At 42.7% G+C, this 20,015-nt stretch overlaps 1 protein-coding gene across 5 annotated transcripts in view; it reads left to right on the forward strand.

Annotated features, from left to right (window-relative positions):
• ttc29 (tetratricopeptide repeat domain 29) overlaps window positions 1-20,015 on the forward strand; it is an 830,052-nt gene that overhangs the window by 263,197 nt on the left and 546,840 nt on the right. For all 5 annotated transcript variants that reach the window (XM_072496097.1, XM_072496099.1, XM_072496098.1 and 2 more), the window contains exon 7: window positions 8,134-8,219. In XM_072496097.1, coding sequence (XP_072352198.1) covers window positions 8,134-8,219 — 86 coding nt within the window. The remainder of the gene's footprint in view (window positions 1-8,133; window positions 8,220-20,015) is intronic.

Below are 20,015 nucleotides of genomic sequence, written 5' to 3' on the forward strand. Positions count from 1 at the left end.
TAACAATTCATCCCAATTTTTAAGAACATCCTCATTTTCCAATATAATTTGAGGTATGTCAAATTCACAGTCATCTGGATTTGGTTTGTCACTTTGAGTTAGAATCATTAAAACCTCCTTTTTCTCTCCTTCCCTTTCAAAGTACCTTTTAAGCATATTCACATGTCACACTCGGTGAGTCTTCCTTCTATCTGGTGTTTTTACCATACAATTCACCTCACTTAATTTCCTTTCAATCTGATACGGTCCACAAAACCTAGCTTTTAAAGGCTCACCTACCACTGGTAACAACACTAAAACTTTATCCCCACTGGCAAAACTACGAACTTTGGATTTCTTGTCCGCTACCCATTTCATCACATTTTGTGCAACTTTCAAATGTTGTCTAGCCAATTCACGCGATCTTTTTAATCGTTCCCTAAAATTTGACACGTAATCAAATAGTGTAACTTACGATTTCTCACCCACCAATTTTTCCTTAATCAATTTAAGTGGTCCTCTTACCTCATGACCAAAACTTAGTTCAAAAGGACTAAATTTGGTAAACTTATTAGATGCATCCCTAATTGCAAACAATACGAATGGGATTACTTTATCCCAATCCTCTGAATAATCTTGACAATACGCCCTCAACATTGTCTTTAATGTCTGATGCTGCCTTTCTAATGCTCCCTGCGCTTCTGGATGGTACGCAGTTGATTTAAATTGTTTTATTCCTAAACTATCCATAACTTCTTTGAATAACTTTGAAGTAAAATTCGATTCTTGATCCAATTGAATTTCTGTGGGTAGTCCATAACTAGTAAAGAATTTAAGTAACTCCTCCACAATCCTTTTAGCTGTAATATTACGTACTGGAATGGCCTCTGGAAACCTAGTAGACACATCCATTATAGTCCAAAGATATTGATTCCCACTTTTTATTTGAGGAAGCGGTCCTACACAATCGATTAGGACCTTTGTAAAAGGTTCCTCAAATGCTGGAATGGGTATTAAGGGTGCTGGTTTTATCACTGCTTGAGGTTTCCCTATCACTTGACATGTGTGACATGATTGACAAAATTTAACTACATCTTTATGTAGTCCAAGCCAATAAAAATGTTTCTGGATTTTAGCTTGAGTTTTCCTTATTCCCAAATGAACTCCCACTGGTACCTCATGTGCAACTCGCAACACCTCCTTTCTGTACCCTACCGGCAATACTACTTGATGAACTTCTGCCCACTTTTCATCCGCCTGCATATGTACAGGACTCCATTTTCTCATCAAGACATCACTTTTACAGTAATAACACTCTGGTATACTCTCAGATTCCTCTTCCGTATATGCTTTCTGATATATCAGTTTTATTTCTACATCTTTCTGTTGTAACTCTGCCAATTTTCCTGAGCTAAAAATATCCGCCTCATCCTCCACCTGTTCTGTTCTTTTTCAACCATCTGATCAAAAATCGTTTCTGATAATTGCACTTCAACCTCATCTTCACTCTTTGATTTCTCCTCTTGTCTTAACCTGTGACTTTGCGACCTTGTTACTACACAATCCGGAAAAATCCCAGGATATTCATCCTTCAACCCTTCAGTTGTCTGATTTTCCACTGGCTTATCAACCACAGTAGGCATCACTCCCACCTGCGATCCAGCTATATCATTACCCATGATAAACTGTGTTCCTGTACAAGATAGTTTCTCTATTACTCCTTCTACCACTTCACCACTCTTCACTGGACTTTCCAACCTTACCTTATATAATGGAACGCTACTCCTCTCACCCTGAATTCCACATATCACCACTTTTCTGGCAACATTCTTCCCAAACTACATAATTCCTCATCTCTTACCATTAAAGATTGACTAGCCCCTGTATCTCTTAAAATTGTGACTTCTTTACCTGCTCCTCCTGATACACATCAGTAAACTTTACCCACACAAGTAAATTCTTGAAAGACATCTGGCACCTTCTTAACAATTACTTCTTGAACAAGCTGTACAATCGTTTGCACCTCCTTCGTTTCCCTTGGGCTTTCCTTTACCACTCTTAACAAATCCCACTGTCTTATCCTGTTTTACCACATCAGCCTTCCCAGCGCTTTTCTTCAACCACCAACACTGTGACTTTACATGGCCTATTTTATTACAGTGAAAACATTTGAAACTTTTCATCTCTTTTCCACCCTCCTGGATTTATGTTTTAATCTGAGGTACACTCGCTTTATTGTCTCCCATCAGATCACCTTTACCTTTACCACTTGAGTATTTCTCATGTCCCCAGTTTCTGTCCCTCACCGGCTGAAACTGATGTTGAAAACCAATCTTTGATTTGTGAACTAATTCATAATCACCTGCCATTTCTGCTGCTAATGTCACAGTTTTATCTCTCTGTTCTTCCACATGAGTTCTCACTACATCTGGAATTTAATTTTTAAACTCCTCCAAAAGTATAATTTCTCTGAGAGCTTCATACGTTTGGTCTATTTTCAAAGCCCTTATCCACCTATCAAAATTACTCTGTTTGAGCCTTTCAAACTCCATGTATGTTTGACCAAATTCTTTCCTTAAATTTCTAAACCTTTGTCTGTAAGCTTCAGACATTAGCTCATATGCACTTAAGATGGATTTCTACACCTCATACGTTCCAGATACCTCCTCCGGTAGTGATCCGGTAGCTCTACCTACCAGCTTTGTTTGAATGGACCCACATGTCCTGTGGCCATTTCATTTGTTTAGCTACCTTCTCAAATGAAATGAAAAAGGCTTCCACTTCCTTCTCGTCAAACCTGGGCAATGCATGGACATATTTTAATAGATTCCTACCAAGCCTTCGACTATGACACTCTTTCTCACTATCCTCATCACTATCATCCAACTGTATGTTTCCCTTTACATCTGCCAATTTTAACTGACTTTCATGTTTTATGGCCATTTTCTGAAGTTCAAACTCTCTTTCTTTATCTTTTTCCCTGATCTGTATCTCCCTTTTTCTTTTTGTTCTGCTAGGGCTATTCTTTCTTTTCTCCTTTCGTCTCTCTCCTTTTCTTTTTCCTCTCTCTCTCTTTCTTTATCCTCTCTCTCGCTTTCCCTCTCTCTCTCTTGTATTCAAGCCGCTTTAATTCTTTCTTATGTTCCATTTGTTTAATTTGCAACTGAATTTTTGCCATTTCCAATGAGTCAAACTCTATCTCAGGCAATTTTAAATGCTTAACCACCGCCATAATTACCTCATCTTTTCGCATTTTGTCAGGTAATGTTAACTGCAATGTTTTTGCCAGACCCAACAGTCTGTTTTTACTCTCTGAAAGTAAGGTATCACGTGTTATCGTGTCCACCCCCAAAAACGTCTGAGCCTCTGAAAGAGCCATTGTCCACAACACACTCCCCACTTAAACTACAATACCACACCGGAAAAGCAACACTCCTTCACTGTCTTTAAGTTCACAAAAGCCAATCCGATAGTTAGACTTTTATCCCCCTCGAGCCCCCAGTTGTTATGGGTGAGGTGTTTTCAGAACCTCAAAATGCATCATGGAGTTCAACCAACCTCCCCCTTTAATGTATTTGTTGCTATTCCGAGCACACAGCTTGTTCTCCAGGTGTGATACAGCAATTGTGGACAAATGGTTTTTAAACACAAACAATGTTTATTCCATGAACTCAACTTAACCCTTTTAAATAAACATTGGATCTCTTAACACCCCTGACTTCAAAGATAACCCCAAAAATATTACAACACTAAATAATCCTTCAGTTATTCCTTTCAACTTCCAAGGGAGACTTAACACCTTTAAACAGAAACACATCAGGTTAAAGGCATTACTTTTATGAGTTTAAATCACCCAAATGATCCAGAGATAGTCTTTCATGGCAGAGATCACAGCAGATCCAGCTCACTGCAAACACACACACACTCCCGAGCTCTTTTCAAACTGAAACTCAAAAACTGCAAAATGGCTGATCTAAAGCCCAGCTCCACCCACACTCGGACATCACTGCATTTCTTAAAGGTACATTGCGTAAACATCCATTTCTTAAAGGCACTCTCACATGGCACATGTTTTAATAGTGAACATTTTAATGTGACAGATTTCCATTCCGCCGAGCTACAGATAGTGACCCCACCAGTGCCCACTCAGTGCTCCTCAGTCTTCTCGATCTTCCATGATCTCGTGTTATGAAAAGCCAAGAAAAAATATGTAAATAAAAGTAAGAGAGACTATGAGACTCAACTCGCTCAGAATATAAAAACAGATAGCAAAAGTTTCTACAAATATATAAAACGAGAAAGAGTGGCTAAGGTCAACATTGGCCCTTTGGAGGATGAGAAGGGGGTTTTAATAATGGCAAATGAGGAAATGGACGAGGCATTGAACAGGTATTTTGTGTCAGTCTTCACAGTGAAAGACACAAATAACGTCAAAAATTGATAGCAAGGAGGCTATGGCAGGTGAAGACCTAGAAACAATCATTATCACTGAGGAGGTAGTGTTGGGCAAGCGAATGGGGCTAAAGGTAGACAATCTCCTGGCCCTGATGGAATGAATCCCAGGGTACTAATAGAGATGGCAGGGAAATAGCAAATGCGCTTGAGGTAATTTACCAAAATGCGCTGGACTCTGGGGCGGTTCCGGCAGATTGGAAAACAGCAAATGTGACGCCACTGTTTGAAAACGAGGTAGACAAAAGGCGGGTGACTATAGGCGGGTTAGCTTAACTTCTGTAGTGGAGAAAATGCTTGAACCTATTATCACCAAGCGTGACATCTGCATAGAAATTGGCCCATTGGGCAGGCACAGCATGGGTTTATGAAAGGCAGGTCATGTTTAACTAATTTATTGGAATTCTTTGAGGACATTACAAGCGTGGTGGACAACGGGGAACCGTTGGATGTGGTGTATCTGGATTTCTAGAAGGTATTCGACAAGGTGCCGCACAAAAGCTGTTGTATAAGATAAGGGTGCACGGCGTTACGGATAATGTTGTAGCATGGATAGAGGATTGGTTAACTAACAGAAAGCAAAGAGTGGGGATAAATGGGCGTTTTTCTGATTGGCGATCAGTGGCTAGTGGTGCACCTCAGGGATCAGTTTTGGAACCGTAATTGTTTACAATTTAGATAGATGATTTGGAGTTGGGGATCAAGTGTAATGTGTCAAAGTTTGCAGATGACACTAAGATGAGTGGTAGAGTAAAGTTTGCAGAGGACACTAACAGTCTGCAGAAGGATATAGATAGTTTAAGTGAGTGGGCAAGGGTCTGGCAGATAGAGTACAATGTTGGTAAATGTGAGGTCACCATTTTGGTAGGAATAACATCAAAATGGACCATTATTTAAATGGTAAAAAATTGCAGCATGCTGCCATGCAGAGGGACCCGGGTGTCCTTGTCCATGAATCGCACAAAGTTGGTTTGCAGATGCATCAGGTAATTAAGAAGGCAAATGGAATGTTGCTAGAGGGATGGAGTGTCTCTCAAAGTCCACCATTGTCTGGGCACGTCCCTCATCAACATAGACCTGAAGATGGGAAGCACGGTGGCAGAGTGATTAGCAATGCTGCCTCACAGTGCCACGGACCCGGGTTCGTTTCCAACCTTGGGTGACTGGGTGGAGTCTACACACCAAAATGTGTAGATTAGGTGGATCGGATATGCTAAATTGCCCCTAGGTGGAGTTACAGCAATAGGGTGGGTGATTGGACCTAGTGGGGTGCTCTTTCAGACGGTCGGTGCAGAATGGATGGGCCAAATGGCCTCCTTCTGCACTGTGGGGATTCTATATTTTCAAGCCCTCAGCCATGGTCGTCACAGATTGAGCCATGCCTTGGGCACCACCACTCAAGATGCGGACATCGTACTCCAGGTTTTCCACTGCGGTCACCACCCTAGCAATGTTGGCCTCAATGACACGCAGTACAGGCACCATCGCCTTTGCCTGAAGGCTTTAGGACTTCTCCAATTGGCCTTGCTGTCGTTGGAATGTCGCTGACAACCCCCCCCCCCCCCCCCCCCCCCCCCCCCCGAACCTCATGGCTCTGACCTATCATCTGCAACAGCTCAGGGAGAACCTTGTGCAGAGGCTCGACATCTGGCGGGGACCAGCTAGTCCTGGAATCCAGCAGACATCCGACTGCTGTCTCCCTTGGATGTTCCTGCCTCCACCTAATGTGCATCAGCAACTGTGTGGTGCTCACTGGAGCGTGCCCCTGAAGCCTGTCTACTTATGTCACCCATCGAGGTGTGTGTCTCTGCGCTGTTGGAAGGTGAGGGTGATAGCTGTGATGCCTTGCTGTTGCTCTCCCCAGAGCTCTTCTCCGAGGTTTACTCTTGGGTAGCAGGGGGGTATGACTCCGAATGGCTCACCCTCATTAGATGGTGATCCTGTAAGACAATGTACATGGGGGTCAATGAGAGGGAAGGATCATTTTGTCTGACATGAACTCACTTGAGACAGGTCATCTAGATGGAGGGACAGTGGATCCTTACCTCTCTGGCACAGGTTACCTCGCTGTCGATCACTGCTCTCCCCTCGGGCAACCCCGCGATCTCCAAGCCTTCCACACAAGGGTGCAGACTCGGATCTCTGGGATTCCACCCCCCCCCCCCCCCCCCCCCCCCCGTCGTCATCCTTTCCCTCTTATTATGGGCTATTTCACCCGTCCCGGCCACCCCCAACTGCTCACGATCAACATCTGCAACAGGATAACAAAGGTTGGAAGGCCACACTAACCCAAGGCCTTGATAACAGGATTAGACATGCTCCATTGGATTTAATTTGCCCAGACTCTAGATGAAAATTCACGGAACATGGCACCAATTCTCAAGCTCAGCTGGGAATCTCTCCACCACCTCACCTCAGTGACTGGGCTGAGCAGCGCTCCTCTCCTGTTTATCCTCTCTCATGACTCCATCAGGATGGACGACAGGCTGTGCAGCAGGAACTTGACCTTATGGAGGCAGGTTTCCACCAGGGACAGTGCTGTCTTTATTACAAGAACCTCCTCATGCACCTCCATAAAAACACCCCGCAATTCTTGGAATTGGGCTTGACGACCTGTATCTCAGAGCTGAGATATTCAGCTAGAACAGCATCTTCATTGGCAGCAATCATCCGTCGATGCACACCGCACCGTCAGGGCGGGATCCCGCTCAAAATAACTGCGCAAATAAAGGCAGGGCCCAAACCCAACAACTTCCAGCCCCGACAAACAAGCAGGAATTTAAACATTCTAACTCGGCTCTGTCATGCAGAAACGCCAACCAATTCTCGGGACGTAGTGTAAACTATGTAAACCAAGAAAAGGCAAAAAAGAAATGTGTACAAGAATGAAAAGATGGATTAAAAGATGAGCAGAGCCAGAGCTCGTGAAAATGCAACTGCTCCCACCATGTGAACCCCCCACTGTGCTTTTTTTGATGCAATTCTTTCATTTTGCCTTGCAAGTTCGCAAAGTGTATAGCTTGCACTCATGTGAAACCCGCAAAATACACAAATATGTTGAGGTCCCAAGCCAAAGGGAGCTTCCATAGTTCTTAAAAATTCCATTTGTTCTCGCACATTCCAAGATATAAGTTGTCCCTATTTAAATCTACATTCAAGACCTTTTCTACATTGATGCTGTAAAGAAGTTCTGGTATAGTAGTGTACCAGAAACATGTTAATCTACCTGGATATTCTGATTTGTTTTTACGAGCCTTGTATTTTCTCACAGTGACTTAGAATCCTTTGTCTCTATGCATCCTGCAGACAAAGGATAAGATAGATAGGCAATGAACCTATTCTGTGACCTTGACATACCTCTTTATTGCTTTGGCAACATGCATTCATGCTTCATTATGCTGTACTGCCCTGCCACCTGTTGACTTCATTAATATATATTTGGCTGAATAAAATGGTTGATGTTGCTACTACAATAAAATAGACGTTTCAGTGCTTTGAATTTCTAGCCATTTGTCGTTGAAGTAAAACAAAAATTAATGAACTGTCACTTATTCTCCACAGTAGATTTGTAGTAAATTCTTACAAACCTGTTATTTAAATGCATTTGATTTCAAACCAAACCAAACCAAATTGTGGATGTAGAATTTTTAGAATTGTATGATTAACTTAAGAGTACATATTTAAAAGAATTGTCTCCACCAGGGGGCGATAAGAAGATGGAACTAGCAGCTCTGTATCGTGTGGCTTTAGGTTACCTTAGTTCTGGAGATCCAGACATAGCTATCGGTGTAAGTATGATGTTCATGTTTAATTGTTTGTTTTTTCTATGTTGTTTTGATTCAATGCATGAACCACTTTGAATGGTGAACTGGTTTTGATACTTTGGAAACATTACTGTGTAATCCCAACATGTACCCTCGCCAACTTGATGATTACAATCTTTATGTGTTTCCTGGCTTTTTAATAAAGGCACAAAACAAGTAAGTCATTAAAGGAATGTGAAAGTGTGACAAACATAGAGTGTGGAAAATAAAGAGTAGAGAAAAGAGACAGAGGAAATGAGAAATCTGCAGAAAGAGTGAAGGCAAAAATTAAAGCATAAGAAATAAGCAATTAGAGCTAGAGCAGGTCGAATCCATAAAAAGAAAAAAAGATAAACATGATGGAAAACAAATAGAAAAACAAGGAGAGAGACAGAAAAGATTAGTGAGGAAGAAAAGCAGAGGAGGTTTCAGGAAGACAAACACAACACGGTATTATTTTTGTCTGAACAATATAGTAAGGGACCAATTACTACATCAAAACATGTTTTCATGCTTTTTAAAATTTCTCATTCAATAAAGTATCAGTAGCAAATACTAAGATCAAATAAATTTCTGAAATAACATTTTATTTAGTTTCTAATTTATAAAAAATATCGCTTTTTAGTTTGTTTGAGAATAACTCAACAATGGGGAAAAATATGTTTTCTTAGTAAAGAATTTAAGGTTAAACATCAGCAGCATTGTATACATATTATGGAGCAAGAAAATTTCCTCCACCTAAAATGGTGTTCATGTGCAAAAATTTTTGATCATCTCTTCTTATCGGAAAGATAAAACTAGGAACCGACCTGTCAGTATTAGTTTGCTCCATTTTGTTATTTTATTACAATCTTGCTAAAATTGTATTGCCCAGAGTTGCTCATGTACATTTAAAAACTAATCAAAGTATAGATAAAAGCTAACTGATATCTGTCAATGTGGTTAAAATAAATACAAACTAATGTTTGTTTTACTTTTTAAGAGCCATTGCATACAATTTACATTTATGTTTTATTATGTTTTATTATCCCTCCATCTGAGTGGAGCTCAGATGTATACAGGCCTCAGATCATAGTTTCTCCCTCCCTTAGGACGCCTGCTTATCATTATACTGAGCTTACTAGCTTTCTGCTTTGCCTTGTGGTAATATGCTGTTCATTGCCAGAACAAGCCTCAGAGACATGCTAAAGAGGTCCTGCCACACAGCTCAAGACTCCTGGGGTCTGTGCTCTGGGGTCTCAGTGGTTGTTTCCCAGCTTTTCCATCAGAGTTTTCATCTCCTTTATCCTGTTGTAGTGTGCCACCTCAGGCTCTCTTTCTACGGAAGACTATAACCGGGATCTAACAGCAACAGCTGCTGTAAAAGACAACAATTTCCTCCCACTGTTACCTCATTAGTGTTTGCTCATTCAAGTACAAATAAACTTATGACTACTCTTGGACATCTGGGAAGGAACATTTATTTAAAATACATACCTATGAACATAATGCTTAGGGTACTTTAGTTCACAGTTTGCTTAAAATTATGGTATGCAATTTGAGGTTTGTTTTTTAATTATTGTAATATTTCTATGTTATGAACCATTATTTTGATTTGTAGCCAAAAGTATTAAATCAGATTGCAATATGCCTGTGCTATTGAATCCATTATTTAACTCCATTCAAACCAACCTACCTGACATATAAAAATGTCTGTAATTAACCCCATCATTTGCATCTGACAAACAAAAAATAATGGGAAACATCTCACCATTTCAGTTACATAAAAATATTTACATTTTTGCATTTAGTATTGTTCTATCCTGAACTTTTGTGTTAGGTACTTAATTTCAATAGTTGAGTAACTTTTATTGTTCTGATATTTCATAGCATTGGCTGTATTGAATTACACTTACAGGATTAAACAATTATAAACTTTTGTTAGCTGCAGATCAAAAGCTATGCTACATAAGCTAATATTTAATTGTTTTTTTCGATAGTTAGTTAACTTATTACATCGTCCTAAGGAATGAGCTTTTATGATAAATTTGACTTTTTGCTACATTAATTGACAAGGACATTATTTCACCAGTAACAAGCTGAGAAAACCAAACATTTAAAATGCAACAATATCAGTTATGTCAGGAGGAACAAAATACACCACAAAAATTAAATGGGGGAAAAAGTGAAACGGTTGAAAAATGTTTAGAACTATAGAGGGAACATGTACTGTGGAGACAGATGTCATAACCATTAGGCTGAATCCTCCTATGACATGTATTTGTGTAATAGTTGCTTCTTTTTAATGTTGAGTATAATAAACCTAGTTTAACAAGTCGCAAAGATAACACAGCATGCTATTTGATGTTTGAATTCAGGTTTTCAGAAATAAAAAAGATATTTTAAGAGTTTATTTACTATGCTAATGATAATAGTTGGTTTGTGTGAAGCTTCTCAATTCTGAAAATCTCAACGCAATCATTATAAACAAACTGACTTCAAAATAAATTATTATGCAACACTTGGTTGTATCCTTTTTTTAAAAATTTAAAGTACCCAATTCATTTTTTCCAATTAAGGGACAATTTAGGATGGCCAATCCACCTACCCTGAACATCTTTGTGTTGGAGGTGCGAAACCCACGCAAACAGGGGGAAAGTGTGCAAACTCCACACGGGCAATGACCCAGGGCCGGGATCGAACCCGGTTCCTCGGCGCCGTGAGGCAGCAATGCTAACCACTGCACCACCATGCTGCTCTCACTTGGTTGTATCCTAATAAAGTTTTTTTTAAATGAGTTGCCAATTATTTTCAGTTTGAAAGCTTTTCAGAGTAGGTTTTCAGAAGATGTCCGAGGTATTTAATTCTAGTATATAATGTGCTCAAAAAATATGATTTTTCAATTCTTCTTCATGAAAAATTCTATCAGCATTAAAAAAGATTTTTGATATGTGAGAATAAAGGTATTGGCTAATGTTCAGCCTTAGATGTAGGTACTTTATGGTGCTGAAGCATGCACATGCATATACTACGATTCAGAGTCTTGGGAGGATACTGGAACTTGACAACCAGGTATATTGCCATCGACATAGCTATGAGATAAAAGTAAGGCAGACATCTGGACCAGAGCACTATTTTCAAAAGACGGCTCTGAACATTTTCTGCACTTACAATCACCGGTCTCTTGCTTTGCAGCTGTCTCATTTTCTCCTGTGCCTGCAATACTCCTTGTGTCATTCATGTTCCCTAGGACTCACTTTTCCACCATGTCATCATGGCCCTCCATGCCAAAAATAATATGTCCAAGAATCTCCAAATTAAGTGCTGTACACCCATTCCCATTACTTGTGTTGCTGTTTGTTTCAGATATGTCAAAGTACTACATTCAGCAGCAGACTGGCTTGTTTTGTCAATAACCATTTATTTGTTGCAGAATAGTAGCAGCCATTACATCTGACCTCCCTGTTTCATCAATTATGGATAGATTATTGGATATGAACATCTGCAAAAGCTTGCAGTTAGAACCACCTTCTGCTTAGGATTAGATAAACTCTGGCTTTTTTGTCAGATCAAACTTTTGAGGAATTTAAGGAACAGAAAACTCATCAGCAGGCACTTACAATTGTTTGAAGCCACTGCTGTGCAGTACTGACTGCTTAAAGTTTGTTTATTTAACCTTATTATGTGCCCTAGTGTGTGGCATTTCCATTGAAATCAACTCTAGCACATAAGGCAATGAATTGTAACACAATCGGAAAATTGCATCTTGTATGGCAAAAAAAACTAATTGGTAACAAAATGAATTACATATTAACTTGTGAGTTAAAGTTTGAGAAACAGTCACCCCACCCACTTCCACATCAACTCACCTTTTGGATCAGACAAAACTACCTTCTGAAAACAAACAGCATTTTCACCTAATTCTCAATTTTCGCAGCTCTCACTCCTATGATACATGTCCATGTTTTTCTTTAAATATTTTAATTGGAATTTTGCAGTTTTTACATAGTCTTGAGAGTCTGGAACTAGGGGGAAAAATCCAAGATAAAGGGTTGGCTATTTCAGACTAAGAAGAAAATAACTTTCTTCACTCAGAAGGATGTGAAATTTTGGAGCTATCTATCAGAGGGCTGTGGATACTCAGATATTGAGTAAATTCAAGGCTGAGATTCATTGATTTTCGGACTCGAAGGGAATTAAGGTTATATGGAGATTGGGCAGGAAAGTATTGAGTTGAGATTGAAGGCAAGTTATGGTCTTGTGCCAGAACAAGGAGGGGAGGGGGCACGGTAGCACAGTGGTTAGCACAGTTGCTTCACAGCTCCAGGGTCCAAGGTTCAATTCACAGCTTGGGTCACTGTCTGTGTGGAGTTTGCACTTTTCCCCCGTGTCTGCGTGGGTTTCCTCTGGGTGCTTCGGTTTCCTCCCACAGTTCCAAGATGTGCAGGTTAGGTGGATTGGCCATGCTAAATTGCCCTTAGTTCCGAAAAGGTTGGGTTGGGTTACGGGGATAGGGTGGAGGTGTGGGCCTACGTAGGGTGCTCTTTCCAAGGGCTGGTGCAGACTTGATGGGCCGAATGGCCTCCTTCTGCACTGTAAATTCTATGACTCTATGATCATTGTGTATTTGCATATGTATAGTTCCTTCCCCCCCCCCCCCTTCGCCTCACCTCCCCCCCCCCCCCCCCGGGGTCAGGTAGCCCCACCCACCCACCCTCTCCTCCCCCTCCCCTGTTTAGGTGTTCCCTTGGCGTTTTGGTCTATTTTCATTTTGGTAGGGTTTTAATTGCTTGCTTGTGCCGACCCCGGCAGGACCCTAGATCCTATAACTGGTTCTGTTTGTTTGTATACATGCGCATGGTAATGACTAAATAGGGCACAGAAAAAAAAACAGGCGCGATCTATCGGCCACGCTACTCCCAAAAAGCAGTATGCTGCGGCGCAATATGGCCGGTAAATGACAGGGGACCCCGTTCCTGGGATCCACCCAGCTCGCCAAGCCTCACGAGATCTAACATGATTTTGCGAGAAGTCACAGTATGAAGCCCGCCATTGTGGGCAGGATAATTTTTCGCCAAACCTGCATATTAGAGCAAGACAGCTAGTCTCACTTTAATATGCAGTTCCCTGAGGCAGCCAAGGCATTGGGATGTATCCCCTTTGCCTTAGAGACCTTGGGTGAGCGCCATTCCGTACTGGTCTCCACAAATGGTAACCAGACACGACCGCACTCGTGGGGGTCTCCCAGGTGATTGGAGGCCCCCAGGTGCATGCCCTCTGGGCAGGGTGGTACACTGGCACTGCTGGTGCCACCTTGGCACCGTGGCACTGCCAGTGCCACCTGTGTACCAGCCTGGCACTGCCAAGGTGCCTGGGTGGCGCTGCCAGGGTCCCAAGCTGGCATTTATTACGTGGCGGTGATGGGGTAGGGGGTGCCATGAGGGGGGACCTGGCCATCTGGGCACCCGATAGAGGGGCCCCCAACCGGCGCCGCGCCGATCGGGCGCCGATTCTCCGCTCACCTAAGAATCGGCGGACCGAAGTCGGGGCTGCGTCACATGAATTGCACCCCACCCCCCCCCGGCGATTCTCCGACCCGGCATGGAGCAGGAGAATCCTGCCCCTGATTTTTTTCATTCATGCCAAATTAAGTGTTCCAACCCACCAGCATTCCTGCTGCTGGTGGAAACGTAAGATTCTGCCCTATGTTTGCCAACCTTTTTCATGTCAGTGGCGTGGAATCTCGCTGGCAAGCCGGCATTTGTTGTTCACCATCTTATTACCCCCTGCTGAGGCTGTTGTCACAGCAACATCTGCAGCTGAGGCTTTCCATGTTTGGCATGGAAACAAATTGAGTCCTTAGCAAGGTCTTGCCAGGATTGGAGCATGTGTGACTGAGTCATGTACAACCTCCTTCCAAGTTAGAAGTGTTGTGAGGCTGTCTGGGGGGTGCTACATGTCCTTCATGGCTTGTGGAATGACCCAGTGTGGTAGAAATGCAAGGCCTGGTGACTTGTAAGGCCCCTGTAAGGATTTCCTCCCATTTCATGGCCTTAGAATCATAGCAGTTACAGTGCAGAAGGAATCCATTTGGCCCATTGAGTCTGCACAGGCCCTTGGAAAGGGCACCCTACTTAAATCTATGCCTGCACCCTATCTCCATAACCCAGTAACCCCACCTAACCTTTAACACTAAGGGGCAATTTAGTATGGCCAATCCACCTAACCTGCACATCTTTGGACTGTGAGAGGAAACCGGAGCACCCAGAGGAAACCTACGCAGACACGGGGAGAAAATGCAAACTCCACACAGATAGTCGAGCCTGGAATTGAACCCGAGACCCTGCAGCTGTGAGGCAGCAGTGTTAACCCCTACAGGAGCTGCCATAACTCAATGGATGACTGCCATGACATCCTCAGCCTTCTTTGACATTGCCTCTCTGACATTTGCAGGGAGTTAGTCCACGTGCAGCATATTTGATGATGTGCCATTCCTTGACATTGCACTGGCCTCTGGCTGCCAGCATTCTGAGCTGCCTGACCATCTGCTGCTGCCCTTGTTCTCCTTCTGGTCATTGCCGTGCCTGGCCCTGAGCCATCCTCTGCCTGAATTGAACTGCTCTCCACGGCCAAAGCATCAAAAGCATTGGGTGCACAATGCCCATCCTGTCTGTTTGAAGTGAAAGGCAGGTTAGCAAAGATCTGGCCAGCATAGTCTATTTGGCTGTCCTTCCTGACTTGATGACTCTGGACCAATGGGAAGCCCACTTACATTGACCATACCCTGGCCTCCACCAACCCGACCATGACTAACTCCCTCCTCTACCTGTTCTCTGGCCACCTCATCCTGCTGTTGAGCAAAGTACCTGGACATTCCCACGCTGACACTGTATCATCTACATCTACAAACCACCAGCCTGCACTCTCCCTCAGTCATCTTTGATCTTCACTCCATCAACTTAACCGCACATTCTGTGACTCTTGAGCCACCTACCCTTAATCAAGAGCTTCCCCTGTCGCCATTATGAAGCCCCCCTGGCGCCATTATGCAGCCCCCCTGGCACCCTGAACCTGCTTCATCACCATCAACCTGCCAACCGTTAACCTTGACCCTTTCTCTATTACCATTGACCTGTCTTCACTTACCATCAACTCTCCGAAACTCACTGTTGGCCTGTCTTTAGTCATCCTTGATTGCCTCTCTTCTCATGTATGAGCTGCCTTCAGTAGAAATTGACCTTTCCTCCATCGCCCAGCTCCCTTCTCTGTTCCCCAAACCCTTCCTAGGGCTGTCACAACATGACTTCCCTCCTATGGGCAGATATGTCCTGACATTTTTAGACAACTATCACCTGACCCTTCCGCAGACAGATAAGACTCAACCTCCCTAGACAGGCACTACCTGACCCTTGCACAGACAACCATACCCCAATCTCTCTCGACAACGTCACCCGAACAGATGGTGGGGTTTCCATGCATCTGCTGTCCTTATCCTTCAAGTTGGTAGAGCTTTGCGTTTGGAAAGTACTGTTGAAGAAGCTTTGGTGAGTTGCTGCAGTGCATTTTGTAGATGTTGCACATCACTGCTACTGTGTGAGTGGTGGATTGGAGTGAATGTTCAAGGTGGTGGTTGGGTGCCAGTAATTATTTTTTAAACTCCATGCTCTGAAATAGGTCATGCAGATGACACCTCAGAAGTTAACTTTTTTTAAATTATACATGTTAAATGTAGAGAACTCCAGTGCTGTCAACGTTTTGCACATTACTTGAGTTTGAGTACCAGCAGATTTTGTGCATTTTTATTCCAACCTTACCGTTTCAAAAGTCCATAATGTCGCAGTTAGGTTTGTCTTATTAGAAGATAACTTGATTGCGAAACGATTTGATCTGTTTGCCACAATTGAAAATAAAATTGACCAATACAGTTGTAGTTAGAGCTGTTACACCCTTTAATGAATGCAGGATCAAAATTACATTTTAAAATATGAGCTTACTAAGCATATGTGGGTTTGGACCAATGGCTTTCATATATCAAGGATATTTATTCCAAATTTAACAACAAAAATGAAACTATTTTCTCCTGTATTTTGAAAGAGGAACTAAATTTACAAGGATAATTTTCATTCACAAAACTAGATCATCCTTGAGGCTACACATTGGTAAATGTCACTGAGGTGGAATGCCATAAGAATTGTGGTCATATATATGAGTGTTGACCATGAATGTTTGTCTCCGTGTGTTTGATTAATTGGATATGAAGCTCTTTCATGTGGGGCATAAATTGTACTATTAAAAATGAAGATTGTTAAAAATGAATTAATATTCGAATATATACAGAAAATATATACCACTGCATTCACCATTTATATCGCATAATGTTCAAAATAATTCTTTTTTGGGAAAATATAACAATGAAAGAACCTTTTCTAATACTGGTATATAAAAATGAACCCAAGACGGATGTAGAATTCTCTCTGTGTATGTGGTAAGTAGGTACGTATGTTGCAGTACAGGCCCCAGCTGGCCCAGAGCCCAATGCAGGACTTATTGAAATCATTTATTAATGCAAATCTCTGTCCCTCAAACTGAAAAAGCATTCATTTTAGACCACATGAGGCCTCTTTAACCATTTCTGGTGATGCATAGTTCACTCTTGTTCACGACTGTTCCTATGATGTGTAAAAGCACAATGAAAATTTAGTGCTGCAATTGGTATATTATAATTCATTATAAAGGCTACATCTTCCGAGTGACACGGTAAAATGTTTAGCAGTTAAAATTGTAAAACACCAATAACAAAATATTAAGATTTATCCCGAGACCAAAAGATAATTTAAGGACTATTGGAATACAAATACTGTTAAACTACATAACAGAAATAATCTTCTCAAACTTCAGTTTTGTTCTCGACACTCAAGGACAGTAGAGGGTATTTAAAAGAAGTGCGATGACCTGAAGAGACAAGCCAAAGATAAGCTGGGCTGGTTGTCAGGAGTGCCAGAGCTACAGGTTGAGAAGCATCAGTGTAACAGCGGCCCTTCTCCAGGGAGGAACAGATTGTCTGATCAATAAACTCTGAAGTCATTGGTGTGGATAAATATAGCCAGATGGATTTGTATCTATAGGCCAGTAGAAGATTAAGCAAACAACCATGACAGTCATTTTCAGAATGAATCTTTTTACTTTTGTTCTGCCTATCTAACTTATTCATTGGCATTACATGATGTTTTACACAGTGTATAAATATTTAAAACTGTTTCTGCAAAGTAGGAAGTTACAGCAACATAATTCTTCCTTCACTGACAATGATAAAAATTCCCTGGATTCGTGGAAGGTTCCATTTGGTTGGAAAATAGAGACTGCAATTCTTTCATTCAAAAAGAGAGGGAGACAGAAATCAGGAAACTACAGCTGAGTTAGCTTAACATCTGCCTTTTGGAAAATGTTAGAAGCTATTATTAAGGGTGTTATAGTAGTGCATTTGGGAAAAATCAAGGTAATCAAGGAGCAGCAATGTAGTTTCCTAAAAGGGAAATCACGTTTAGAAATAACACGTGCTGTAGATAAAGGGGAATCAGTGGATGTACTATACTTAGATTTCCAGAAGGTATTCAAAGTGACAAAGTGTCATGTCAAAGATTATTGTTGAAAATAAAAGCTCATAGTGTATGGGGTACCATATTGGCATGGATAGAAAGTTGGCTAGCCAACAGAAGACAGAGCAGAACATAGGCACAAATGGGTAATTTATTTGTTGGCAAGATGTAAAGAGTGGTGTGTCACAAGAAATCAGCACTGGGGCCTCAACGCTTTACAATTTATTTCAATGACTTAGATGAATCATTTCACGATCCACCTGGCCCACTCCCGATGTTCTGGATCTCGCCCCAAAATGGCGAGAATATCATTAACCCTAATTTATGTCAATTTCAATCTCATTAACGAGATTGAAGTCAAAAGCAGCAGCCTCCCGGGAGTTCCCCAACTCTCAAACGGAAAGTCACACAGGCATCGTTTAGTACTCTTTTCAAAAATGTGAAGCTGGCGTAATGCCTTCTGAGGGGAACTGAGGAGGTGAGTTGCCATTTCCAGCATGCAGCTCAAGGGCACCGGAGCTTCTGCCCCAGTGCTCGTGGGGGTGGAGGAACCCTCAGGGGGATTAGTCTTGGTCAGGGGACTGATGTGTTCTAGATCGGGGTCGCCCCAGTAGGGGGGCGGGAGCGGTATGGGGCTTTGCATCTGTGAGGCCTTCAAGTCATCTTTAAATATTGTGGCGACCCATTACAGGTGTACCAGAGCCTGTCTGTTCTACCAAACTCCTGCAGAACAGAACCCTGCTGAAGCTTCTCTCCTGAAAGTCAATTCCACCCCCTTTGATTGTGAGCAGCCTCTACCTTCACAGCTGAAGGCTATTTCAAATGAGGAATTAGCCTTGTTAGTTGTGATAATACTTGACGCTCCGAAACTGTCAAGTGCCTCCTCGAAGGCACAGGTGCCATGTCTCAGAGGGTAATTTGTGCACTACAATACCAACAACTTTGATGCCTGAACAATGTACTCTAGGAACATGAGCATCATAGAGGTAACTGGCAACAATCAAAAATTAAAGAACAGGGCTTCACCACAGAGGATATTCTGTTCCCGGCAGCGGTCTAAGGTCTAGGATCTCCTGATGTGGCCAGGAGTGTGTGTGCAGAGCAAGGTTTGCCAGCACAACTGGTTCGCTGGACGGCACTTGGAGAGAAGGCGGGACAGCCATGCTAAGAGTGTGGGAGACTTGGGGGATTTGAGGGTCCTGGGATGGAAGCCCCAACTGATTGTCGGTCTCTTTTCTAATTCCTTCCAGATAAAACTATGTTGCTGGTGCCGATCCCACGGAGACTGCCCTCGAATTGCTTATGGCAGCCGAGGCAGGCAGACACCGTAGAAGGCAGCAACAGCAATACAGGCTGGAAGCGGCACCCCATGTGGAGGGGGCTGCCACACAACCTGAGGATCTGGCTGTCAATCAGGCTGAGAAGGAACACAGAAGGGGAGGCCTGCGACAGTTTGTTGGTCATTCCATGAGCTGACGGACACCATATGCCACAGAATACCCCATCTTAGCATAGAGACAATGCGGTACCTGTACCAGATCCTCGTGAACAAGGCACCCCGTGGCGGAGGAGGACACCCACTCCCAGTAGCCGTGAAGGTCACTGCAGCCCTAAACATCGATGCCACCGGTCATTCCAGGGCTCAAGCGGGGATCTGTGTGGCAGTAATCCGTTCACAGGTGTATCTGGAGCTGACGGATGCTCTGTATGCCTGGGCGTCAGTGTGGTAATACCAGGTATTGCAGTACCTGAGAGGTGGATGACCATTGGCTAGACCTAGGAGTCTACCATTGGCTAATGTACATAGCTCCGCCCTGAGAGGCGGGGTATAAGAACCAATGCCATCCCAGCAGCCTTCACTTTCTGTATCGCAGCTGCTGGGTACAGTTCTAGCTGATTAAAGCCTATTAGTTATGACTCACCTTGTCTCGAGAGTAATTGATTGTGCATCAATTTAATCAGCTATTACTTCTGAAAGGATGGATCTCCGCATCAAGCCGGAGTGCCTTCAGCTCAGCCCCCACGCAGACAACTCCGCTGCTATTTTCAAGCATTGGCTGGCGTGTTTTAAGGGCTACCTCGACACGGCCGCCGACACCCCCACGGAAAGGCAGAAAATGCACCTTCTACGCTCGCGGGTCAGCCCTGGGATCTACCCTCTGATCGAAGAGGCGGTGAACTATGCTGCAGCTATCGAGCTGCTAGA

Source organism: Scyliorhinus torazame, chromosome 3 (assembly GCF_047496885.1).
Source record: "Scyliorhinus torazame isolate Kashiwa2021f chromosome 3, sScyTor2.1, whole genome shotgun sequence".
NCBI lineage: Eukaryota > Metazoa > Chordata > Chondrichthyes > Carcharhiniformes > Scyliorhinidae > Scyliorhinus > Scyliorhinus torazame.